The sequence below is a fragment of the Scyliorhinus canicula genome, chromosome 18 (genome assembly GCF_902713615.1).
Source record: "Scyliorhinus canicula chromosome 18, sScyCan1.1, whole genome shotgun sequence".
Lineage (NCBI taxonomy): Eukaryota > Metazoa > Chordata > Chondrichthyes > Carcharhiniformes > Scyliorhinidae > Scyliorhinus > Scyliorhinus canicula.
This window is the reverse complement of record NC_052163.1, coordinates 118,004,900-118,017,181: the sequence shown is the minus strand read 5'-3', so window position 1 is coordinate 118,017,181 and position 12,282 is coordinate 118,004,900. Positions and strand designations below refer to the sequence as shown.

The window sequence follows — 12,282 nt, the reverse complement described above, 5'->3', positions numbered from 1 at the left end:
GGTGTCGCAGGCTGTGTCAGCATTTATTGCCCATCCATAATTGCCCGTGAAGGGGCAGTTAAGAATCAACCACATTAATGAGGGTCAGGAGCCAGACCTGGTGAGGACGGCAGATTTCTCCACCTAAAGGACATTAGTGAACCAGATGGGTTTTTACAACAATTGACAATGATTTCATGGCCGCCATTAGACTTCTTTTTAAATTCCCGATTTTTATTGAATTCAAATTGCACCATCTGCAGTGGCAGGATTTGAACCTGGGACCCCGGAGCATTACTCGGGGGTCTCTGGTTTACCAGTGACAATACCACTATGCCACCGCCTCCCCCTAAATCGCTGTGCTCCACCATTCTGGCCACTTGCACATGTCTGATTTCCTTCCCTCCGCCATTGGCGGCCGTGCCTTCAAGTGCCTGGGCCCTAAGTGTGGATTTCCTCGCTGCCTCTTGACTCACCTCATTAAAACCTACTTTTTTGGTCACCTGAGCCTAACATCTCCTTTGGTGGCTCAGTGTTAAAATCTGTCGATAAGGGGCAGCACGGTGGCCTAGTGGTTAGCGCAACCGCCTCACGGCGCTGAGGTCCCAGGTTCGATCCCGGCTCTGGGTCACTGTCCGTGTGGAGTTTGCACATTCTCCCCGTGTCTATGTGGGTTTCGCCCCCACAACCCAAAAATGTGCTGAGTAGGTAGATTGGCCACGCTAAATTGCCCCTTAATTGGAAAAAATAATTGGGTAATCTAAATTTAAAAAAAAAAAATCCCTTCAACATGGGAAATAGTAGATTAACCGGTCATTTGTTTCTCTGCGGTCTATGGGATCTTGCTGTGTGCCAAATGGCAGTCCTATTTGTCCACATTGTGGGCCCCTACATTTAAACGTAATTCATGATCCTCGTTGCGATATTAGTGATGTGAAGGATGCGAGATGAATACCAATATTCCTTATTAGTCATGAAATGTGACAATCCACTTTCAACTCGTCCCCTGTTCCCAGAGCCTGTTAGGAAGTGGAATGTTTCCACTACCCAATTAATGAATCATTATGCCCTGTCAGTCCGGAGTTTTTGTTTCTCCATCTGCTTGCTGCTACACGATACCCATTTATGTCTCGTCAAATGAGCTGTTGCAGAGGGTTTTATTTTGTAAAGTGTGGGCAGAATTGAGCCCTCTTTTGTTTGAATGTAGAGTACCCAATTCATTTTTTCCAATTAAGGGGCAATTTAGCATGGGCAATCCACCTACCCTGCACATCTTTGGGGGCGAAAACCACGCAAACACGGGGAGAATGTGCAAACTCCACACAGACAGTGACCCAGAGCCGGGATCGAACCTGGGACCTCAGCGCCGTGAGGCAGCAGTGCTAACCACTGCTCCACCGTGCTACCCCAGAATTGAGCCCTTTTACACAAGTCCTCAAAAACGATGAACATCATATTGGCAAACTGCGCAACTACAGACGTTCACATGTAACAATGTAGGACCTTCGCCAATCAGCGAGCTTTTGGAACTATCTGTTGAGCAGCCACTCGATGCCTGGATACATGTCCAGTGTTACACTTCACCAAACGTTGATTGTGCCAAATCATTGGGGGGGGGGGGGGGGGGGGGGGGGGGCGGCATTAAAGGAGCAATTGTCTAACACGGCAACAGAGTGAATTGAAAGATCTCGAAAGATTTCATATTCCTCTGACTAATCCTGAAATCTAAAGATCCAAAATCGTCTATTCCCTCAAATATCTACCCACACACCTGGATTAATCTGTTTGACCCTCCACCACCTGGAAGGACACAGGTGCTTGGGAACGCCACCATCTGCAATTGCCCCCCCAAGTTGCACGCCATCCCAACTCGGACACACATCACTGTACCTTCAACATGGCTCACTTACAACCTTTGAACCCTGTGGCGTTCGTCACGACAGGAACCCCTTCAGCACATGGGCTGCAGCGGTTCAAGAAGAAGGCTTATTGCCGTCTTTGCCATCTTCCCAAGAGGACAGTTAGGAATGGGCGATAAATACTCGGTGTCTCCGAGACATCCACATCCCAGGAGGGAATTTTAAAAAAATGTTCAGCACATTCTGTGCAAAGTAGTTGAATGCAAACTGTTTTCTGCACCTCCCCTCTTGCCGAGGGACAGGTAACCTGGGGCGGGATTCTCCCGTACCCGGTGGGGCGGGGGGGGGGACCCGGCGGGACGGAGTGGCGTGAACCACTCCGGCGTCGGGCCGCCCCAAAGGTGTGGAATCCTCCGCACCTTTAGGGGCTAGGCGCCCCCCGGAGTGATTGGCGCCCCGCCGGCTGGCGTGGAAGGCCTTTGGCGCCACCCCAGCCGGGGCCGAAGGGACTCCGCCGGCCAGCGCGGGTCCGCGCATGCGAGGGAGCGTCAGCAGCTGATGACATCATCCCCGCGCATGCGCAGGGGGGTTTCACCTCCGCGTCGGCCATGGCGGAGGCTGACATGGCCGGCGCGTAGGAAAAGAGTGCCCCCACGGCACAGGCCCACCCCCGGGATCGGTGGGCCCCGATCAGGGGCCAGGTCACCGCGGGGGTACCCCATGGGACCAGATCGCCCTGTGCCCCCTCCCCCCTCAGGACCCCGGAGCCCGCCCGCGCCACCTGGTCCCGCTGGTAAGGGACCTAGTCCGATTTACGCTCGTGGGACCGGCATAGAACCAGCGGGACTTCGGCCCATCGCAGGCTGGAGTATCGCCGAGGGGGGGGCCCGCTGACTGCCGCGGTGTGATTCCCGCCCCCGCCGAATCTCCGGTGCCAGAGAATTCAGCGGCCGGCGGAGACAGGATTCACGCCCCCCCCCCCCCCCCCCCCCCCGGCAATTCTCCGACCTGGCGGGGCGGGGGGGACCCGGCGGGGGTCGGAGAATCCCGCCCCTGGTCTTTAACACATTGTGGGAGCTTGCTGTGCCCAGATTGGATACAGCAAACAGTACAACAGCGACTGCATTCAAAAATACAAAATGCCCGTGCCGTGCCAAGGGATGATCCGAGGAAAGACACTGCTGATGTAACAGTGGATTTCATTCTGGACACGGTCGCTGTGTTGTGTGTGCCTGTGTGTGTATTTGGCCAATGATTGACAAACTCCATTTTGAGATGAGCGTTAAATTTGTATTGGCCAAGATTCCGCTGCGTAAGGTGTTCCTGTGGTGTCGATGTTGGTTTCCTGAAATCCGACCTGCAGTCCAACTTCACTGCAATGTCAGAACACCGCAGGCTTCCACCTTTTAAAATGTAGGTTTTCCTGGGGCGTCCAGTGTTCCACAACTTCAGGACATAAAATGTGGGGGTTTAAGCCGGCATGTCTACAATGAGTTCCTGGGGAGGGCGGCGGGTGGTGACGAGAGTTGAAGAGGTGCCTGGCAGGGAGGGATTCTCGCACGCACGCATTTTGCAGCAGAGGTCACTGCAGAATCCTGGATAGCTTCTTCCTCACATGACTTTGCCTAACCCAGTGATGCTGAAGCAAATTGTACTTCACTGGGCTAAGATCAGTTCCACTGCAGAGTGTCAGGGCTCCGCCGTTAAAAGTATTTGCATTGATTATCGGCTGAAGCCATATAAGCCACCAGGAGAGGGTGCTCTAACAACATAGAAACAAAGTAGAGGCCATTTGGCCCAAGGTGCATGTCCTGGAAAGAGTTGTCCCACCAAATTCCCACTGCCCAGAAATCAGTCCTTTTCAAGTGATTTTTTCCAATTCCTTTTTTATTTGAAAGTTACTATTGAATCTGCAGCTGCCCTTCCCGACAACGCATTCTGGATCACAACAACCTGCTGGCTCTTTTATAAATGAGCTTAAATAAGGTGGCGCGGTGGTTAGCACTGCTGCCTACAAAGCTGAGGACACAGCTTTGATCCTGGCTCCGGCTCACTGTCCGTGTGGAGTTTGCACATTCCACCCCCGTGTCTGCGTGGGTCTCACCCCCACAGCCCAAAGATGTGCAGGGTAGGTGGATTGGCCATCCTAAATTGCCCCTTAATTGGAAAAAAAAATTGGTCACTTTAAATTTAAAAGAAAAAAAAAGAGCTTAAATCTTTGTCCTCTGCTGACTGACCCTCCTGCCAGTGCAAACTGTAGGCAGGCGGGGCTGGAAAATGCAGTGAGCCAGCCTAAAGTCCACTCACTCCGACGGAGCTGGAAGATCAAGCCGAGTTTCTCTCTATTGATAAACGTCGAATGTTTGAAATATAGAGATATATTGTTGGAAAACCTCTGATGATGGTGAATGAGTGCATGCTTTCAAAGGATAATGTGGAAGAATACACAATATAAAAATAAATCAATATAAATTACGATTTGCGGCTTAAGTATCAAATGATTGCGTCTAAAATTTATTTTAATCAAGTGATCCTTTTAAGCCCTGGAACCTGAGTCCTAGATTTACACTGATTTTCGGATACTCGACAGACGATACATCATTCGAATCACTTAATGTGAATGACCACTATTGTAAGGATCATCTGCTGGAAGGAATAGTGGTGGGGCCCAGTTAAACAAGTTGACTGTCCGCTGATTCTATCAGTCATAGCTTAACTGAATTCAGCAGAAGCAACAGCCGATATTGGCAAAATCTTGTGGTACGTGAGAAATATGAGCTGGAGAGGTCCATATATGACCCCTTGGGTTTGCTGTGCCAATCACTACAATCCCTGCTGGTCTACAACTCCCAGTCCATTTTCCCATCCTATCCCCAGTCCTTGATTCTCTTCATACCTAAATTTTATCCATCTCCATCCTGCGCCTACTCTGGCTGAGTATCCATAGCCTCTGGGGGGTTGCGGATTCTCCGTCTGAGTGAAGAATTGCTCCTCAGCTTGGTCCTAAATGGTTGACCTGTAATCCCGAGACTGTGATCCAGACTCTGCAGCCGGGGGGAAAGCCAATCAGCATCTAACCTATGAGATCCTCTGGCAATTTTATCCGTTTCAGTGAGAGAGGCCCATTCTACTCGATCTCGTCTCCTGTGACGACGCTCTCATCCCAAGAATCAATCGAGCAAATCCTCTTAGTTGAGTAGGTTTTTGCCCCTCTCCTTGCCTAATTTATTTGCAAAAACTTGCAAAGCCCTACTCCAGTGGCCTTTTGAGCGTCGAGGCCTATGTTGCAGAGTTTGACTGAGGGAGTGCTGCTCTTTCGGAGATGCCGGGTGGGATTCTCTGGCCGGCTAACCCAGCGACCAGAGAATCCTGCCCGAGGTCAGTGGACTTTCTATTGTCCGCGCCTTGCACATGGCGATCTTGCTGCGGGCGGGGCGGAGGAATCCAGCCGCCATCTTTTGGATCAGAATTTAGACCGAGGCGCCCTCTTTCCCCCTTTGGGTAGATATCCATGATCCGAAGGCACTATTTTGAAGAAGCGGGGGGGGAGTTCTCCTTGTGTCCTGGCCAATATTTATCCCTTAATCCACATTATCAAAAAGCAGACTATCTGCTCATTATCATACGCTGCAGGAAAGGATGTCCCGAAGCGTGGTACATTGGCGAGACCCTGCAGACGCTGCAACAACGAATAAACGGACATTGTGCGATAATCACCAGGCAGGAATGTTCCCGTCCAGTCGGGGAACACTTCAGCAGTCAAGGGCATTCAGCCTCTGATCTCCGGGTAAGCGTTCTCCAAGGTGGCCTTTAGGACGCGCGACAACGCAGAATCGCCGAGCAGAAACTTACAGCCAAGTTCCGCACACACGAGTGCGGCCTCAACCGGGACCTGGGATTCATGTTGCATTACATTCACCCCCCACCATCTGGCCTGGACTTGCGAAATCCTACCAACTGTCCTGGTCTGAGACAATTCACACCTCTTTAACCTGGGATTACCCCTATCTCTGGTTCTGTAAAGATTTGATTACCTGCAAATGCTCGCATTCTAAGCATTGTCTGGCATCTTTGAATTTGTCTATATATATGTTTCTGGAACCTACCTCTTCATTCACCTGAGTAAGGAGCAGTGCTCCGAAAGCTAGTGATTTGGAACAAACCTGTTGGACTTTAACCTGGTGCTGTACGACTTCTTACCGTGCTCACCCCAGTCCAACGCCGGCATCTCCACATCAATTTCGATTGTTCTGCCTGTTTTCCCCACTGTTCCTTTTCCTGATGGTGTGAGTGGTACAGGGGAAAAGGGGGAGAAAAGTTGAAGAAGAGCTGGAATGTGGGTAAAATGATCTAAGAGGGCATGACAAGGTGGGAGATGGTAAGAGGTTATGAAGCATAACTCAAAAGTACAAAAGTTACATACAAATTGAAGGCATGAGTAGACCATTCGGCCCCTCAAACCTATTCCACTATTACATAAGATCATGGCTGATTGTGGTCTTGACTCTGTTTTCCTGTCTACTCCCTTTGATTCATTGTTAATCGAGAATCTATCTGACTCTGCCGTAAAAACATTTAGTGCCCCAGTTTCCCTACTCTCTGGGGTAGGGACCTCCACAGACCCTCTGAGAGAAAAAAGCTCCTCATCTCCGAGGGTAAAGAGAGAGAGGAAGTCTGTGTAATTCAAGTTGTAAGTATGAAGAGGACTGTCAAAAAATTGCAAGCGGTCCATAGGATCTACACCAGGAACACACATTTCTCCCAACGCACAATGCTCAGAGAGAGAGTTGTTCCACCATCTCTCGCCAAGGCTAACCCCGTATCCAGAATCCTGCCAGTCTCCCCTAATGTGTCTCTACCTCCTTTCATTATATCATCTAACATGACATCTGTGCCAGCTAACTGTGCATGTGGATGGTGCGTGGGAATGGATGGATTGGTGTGCATTTAAGAGTTTGTGGGGAGTTTCCCCACCCCCTCCTCTTTAGTTTTGATCCTATTTAAATGCTTTTTAGTTTCTCACTTTTCCAGTTCGGATAAAAGGTTACATCTGAAACTTTTACTTTTCTGTTTGGCCGAGAGATGCTGACTAACGTCGTTTGAAATTGGGAGCAAATTAAAACAGCAATGATCTTTTCCACTTGGTCTAGTCTTGCCTATAACTGGGATTATGGCTGGAATTCTCTGGCCGTTGGGATTCGGTATGGGGCAGCTTTATGGGGTAATTCCATTGACAAGCTGGGGGCATAGAGAGTCCCACAGCTGAGAAAGGCACGGCTGGAGGAACGGAGAATGCAGCCGTATATTTTGCAAGTAGTGAAATTCAGATACAAAATGCTGCCCCGTTCTAAGCGATTTAAACTTATCTGAACTTTGGCTGTTGGATAATGTGCCTCCAAGTGCTCGGAGCCCCGGTGTCACCCTGATCAGCCTTGAGTCACAATTATCATTCGAACCATAGAAACATTACGGAGCAAAAAGAGGCCATTCGGCCTATCGTCTCTGTGCTGGCCAAAGAAAGAAATGAAAGAGAGAGAAAGTAGCCGTTCATTTTAACCCCACTTATTACCCAAGTCCACACTCTGGTGCGATGGATCGAGGGCAAAGGAGAGAAAATGATTGTGCGTCAATCACAAAATACCACAAAAGACATCAAAGGAATTAACTACCACGTTCATCTTTCAGAATGGAGAGCATCAGTTGATGTCCCTCAAGACATAGCAATTGCTTACCTGGCTCAGTGCAGTTTCTATGGACACGCCATCTATGCCACTGTCTACATGGATGCCTGGAGGAAGGACTCTGTTGTGATGTTGGTCCATCACGTGATAACACTGGCTCTTATCGCCTTCTCCTATGCCTTCAGGTGGGTGTGTGTGTGCATTGCCAACTCCTTGGATATAATCCCAGGAATTTAATCACATATAACCTCTTGTTTCACAACTTTTTTTCTGCCATCTTCAACTATTTTATAATTGATAAACAAAATTGATTAAAGAAAATGGGAAAATAAACATACCATTTTGAACGTTTCTCCTGGAGTTTGTTTGCTGCAGTATCCGGGTGATTAATCAGAAACTCCAGGGCAGTCCTGAAGGGTTGGCAACCTTAATGAAGAGGGCAGCACGGTGGCGCAGTGGGTTAGCCCTGCGGCCTCACGGCGCCGAGGTCCCAGGTTCGATCCCGGCTCTGGGTCACTGTCCGTGTGGAGTTTGCACATTCTCCCCGTGTTTGCGTGTGTTTCGCCCCCACAACCCAAAGATGTGCAGGGTAGGTGGATTGGCCACGCTAAATTGCCCCTTAATTGGAAAAAATGAATTGGGTAATCTAAATTTATTTTTTTTTAAACCTTAACGAAGAGTGCGCTCAGTTGAGCATATATGACCCTCACACTGTGTTATCGTTATTGCACTTATGTCATTCTTCCTTGTGGCTTTCCATGCCTGGTTGATGCTCTGTAACTACAAAGTCAGAAATAGAAATCTTAAGAGCTGCCTTCTCACATAGAACAAGAACATAGAACATACAGTGCAGAAGGAGGCCATTCAGCCCATCGAGTCTGCACCGACCCACTTAAGCCCTCACTTCCACCCTATCCCCGTAACCCAATAACCCCTCCTAACCTTTTTGGAGACTAAGGGACAATTTATCATGGCCAATCCACCTAACCTGCACGTCTTTGGACTGTGGGAGGTAACCGGAGCACCCGGAGGAAACCCACGCAGAGACGGGGAGAATGTGCAGACTCCACACAGACAGTGCCCCAGTGGGGAATCGAACCTGGGATCCTGGCGCTGTGAAGCCACAGTGCTAGCCACGTGTGGTACCGTGCAACCCTGAGGAGGTTTTGGCCAATCCACATGCAACAACCTGCTCTGAAAACTCACGTTTTGACAGCTGACAATCCACAACATTTTCAAAGAAAAGGCCACTTCTCCCAATCTCCCAATGTTTTTTGTTGTTTTTTTAAAAAGAAATTGAGTACCCAATTATTTTTTTTCCAGTTAAGGAACAATTTAGCTTGGTAAATCACCTGCACATCTTTGGGTTGTGGGGGTGAAGCCCACGCAGACACTGGGAGAATGCGCAAACTCCAGACGGACAGTGACCCGGGGCCGGGATCAAACCCGGGTTCTCAGTGGCGTGAGGCAGCAGTGCTAACCACTATTTTTTTTTTTTTAAATTGATGCCCCTTGTCGTTTAAGAGTGTAGCACTATTGGCAACTTGGAGTGTAGTGCTGTCGGCAACTTTGGTAACCACGGCGGTTAAACGTTTATTTTCTCTTCTTTTGCAGGTATCACAATGTTGGAATCTTGGTTCTCTTCCTACATGACATAAATGACATTCTGTTGGAATTCACTAAACTCAATGTTTACTTCAAAAACAGAGCTGGTGTCCGTCACAGACTAAACGACATTGTTTCCAATATTGGGTGTTGCACCTTTGCTATAAGCTGGTGAGTGTCGGCCCTCGCTTGGTGTCCCATTGAAGCACCCCAGCAGATTCACAGCCCGGCTGCAGTTGACTGTTTTCCAGAATGCAGAGCCGCCCTGTCTATTCAATAGTGTTTTCAGTCAACTTTCCCACTCCTGCTTAGTGCTGTTTCCTCATTACAAAGTGCGATAGAACATACATCGAACATACGCCATACAGTGCAGAAGGAGGCCATTCGGCCCATTGAGTCAGCACCGACCCACTTAAACCCTCACTTCCACCCTATCCCCGTAACCCAATAACCCCTCCTAACCTTTTTGGTCACTAAGGGCAATTTAAGGGCTGGTTTAGCAAGGGGCTGGTGTAGCACACTGGGCTAAATCGCTGGCTTTTAAAGCAGACCAAGGCAGGCCAGCAGCATGGTTCAATTCCCGTACCAGCCTCCCCGGACAGGCGCCGGAATGTGGCGACTAGGTGCTTTTCACAGTGACTTCATTGAAGCCTACTCGTGCCAATAAGCAATTTTCATTTCATTTTCATTGCATCATAGCCAATCCACCTAACCTGCACGTCTTTGGACTGTGGGAGGAAACTGGAGCAACCGGAGGAAACCCACGCACACACGGGGAGAACGTGCAGATTCCGCACAGACAGTGACCCAGCGGGGAATCAAACCTGGGATGCTGGCGTGGTGAAGCCACAGTGCTAGCCACTTGTGCTGCCCTGTAGGCTGTTTCCCCCCAGCTAGAGGTGTTGTGTAAATACCCACTAGTAAGAGTTGCTGGAGGAGCAGAGGGCGTAGGATTCTCACATTCACAGGTCACTGAAAGCTACTGCACAGGTACAAGATAGTAACCAGAACGGCCCGTGGGGTGTTGGTTTTTATTTCAAGGGGTCGAGAATAGAACTGAGATGAAGTGAGGTCTCGATTGTTTTGCTCAATTGGCTGGACAGCTGGTTTGTGATGCGGAACGAGGCCAGCAGCGTGGGTTCAATCCCCGTACCGGCTGAGGTTATTCCTCCGCCTTCTCAACCTTGCCCCTCCCTCGCCTGAGGTGTGGTGATCCTCAGACTAAAGCATCATCAGTCAGCCCCCCCCCCCCCCCCCAAAAGGGGAAAGCAGCCTCTGCTCATCTGGATTTAGGGCGCCTTTGAGAACTGAGTTCACTTTTGGACATCCCACCTTCGAAGGATATATTGCCTTTGCAGTGAGTACATCAGAGATTTGCCTTTTTTGATACCAGGGATTAAGAGATTAAATTATGAGGACAGGTTGCATGATTTTTTTTATTTCCCCGGGTTTAGACAGTTGAGAGGTGAGCTAAATGACGTGATCGGCTAGATAGAGAAAAATGTTTCCGTGAATGGGAGCAGTGGGTCAGAATCTGAAACAAAGAAATCATTCAGGAGTGAAATCAGGTGGTGGTGATTTTCTCTTACTAATTGAAATGTTTAATGTTGAGTTTGGTAGATTATTGTTAGATTAATGGTATCGATATGGAACAAAGGCAAGTTAATGGAGTTGAGGGGCAACTCAGTGTGATATTGGAAGATTTAGGAATATTGGCTTCTAAATATTGGGACAAGTTGAGATATAAAGCCTGCGTGTATAGTGTGTGGCTGCACTGATCATGTTTTTATTAAAAGGATTTTGTTTTGCTTCTAGGGAATAGCAGGTGAAATTGACAAAGGAATGTGTTTCTCGGTCTAGGCTAATGGACTGTGGTTTGACTGGGGAGGTCCCAGGGGAGTTAATGTGCTTTTACTGCCTGCAGAGATGATTTATGTTTCTTCGTTTGGGTAGATGGGGGCATTGCTGGGTGGAGCCGCAGGAGGCAGAGTGTTTGGAGAAGCTTTGAGCGAGAGAGGAGCTGAGTTCCGAAATGCCTGACTCTTGAGGCCAGAACCCTCTCCAAGTAGGATAGTTAAAAAAAGAGTAATAGTTTAAAGCAGATCATTCTTATCTGAAGACAAGGGAGAGGCTGAAACAACCAAGTTGATGCAGCTGTTTGAAGTCATTCAGTCAGAGTCTGAATGGGTTCGAGCTGGAGCCAAATCTGTTTTGGTATTACTCTGTGCCCTGCTAATTTTAAACTGGGTTAAGAGCTGTCTGTTTCTTCTTGTTTAATAGGAAATTATATGGTTGAGTTGAGAAGTAAGCTGTTCTTTTCTGGTATGAAATTAACAAAGTTTAATATTATAGTTCTAATAAAGTTTTGTTTTAAAAATAATCAAACCTTATTTTTTGATGCAATCACTCCTGGAGTGAATCATTATTTCCACACAGTCTTGCAAATAAACAAAAATATTGGGGTTTTGGACCAGTGTACTAGCCACTGTTGGTGTCTGGTCTGGAATTGTAATGTCAGCCATGATTTAATTGAATAATGGAACAGGAAAACTGGTTTACTCTTTTAAAAATAAATTTAAAGTACCCAATTATTTTTTTTCCAATTAAGGGGCAATTTAGCGTGGCCAATCCACCTACCCTGCACATTTTTGGGTTGTGGGGGTGAGACCCACGCAGGCACGGGGAGAATATGCAAACTCCACACTGACAGTGACCCAGGGCTGGGATCGAACCCGGTCCTCAGCGGCGTATGATGCAGTGCTAACCACTGCGCCGCCATGCCGCCAATAAAACTGGTTTAGTTTTGTTTCTGATGTGCTAATATAAGTTGATGTCCCAATTTGGTGTTCTTCCATCTGATGGATGGGCCCACTCTCATCTGTTCTGCTGACAACCCTCACCATCTAACAGCCTCACGGAACAGAAATATCTTACAGCAAACGTGGAAAATGGACCTTGAGCAGGAAACGGTGAATTATTCAGCACTTGGCCTCAGCGACCTCTTCCAGCCTTTACTGAGGTCACATTCATTGGCCCTTCAACTTGGGCCTTCTGTGTAGTTCCCTCTTGCCTCACTGAGAACCATGTTCCCTGCCTTCTCAGTCCCACGCCCTGAAACTTTTCACCTTGTTACCTTTGAAAAGCTTCCTCAAAATCTC

The 12,282-nt window shown here is 48.4% G+C and overlaps 1 protein-coding gene across 5 annotated transcripts in view; it reads left to right on the top strand.

The window, feature by feature from the left end:
* The window catches only part of cers1 (ceramide synthase 1), a 44,695-nt gene that overhangs the window by 25,748 nt on the left and 6,665 nt on the right, over positions 1-12,282 (top strand). For all 5 annotated transcript variants that reach the window (XM_038778006.1, XM_038778005.1, XM_038778007.1 and 2 more), the window contains 2 exons: positions 7,524-7,704; positions 9,134-9,295. In XM_038778006.1, coding sequence (XP_038633934.1) covers positions 7,524-7,704; positions 9,134-9,295 — 343 coding nt within the window. The remainder of the gene's footprint in view (positions 1-7,523; positions 7,705-9,133; positions 9,296-12,282) is intronic.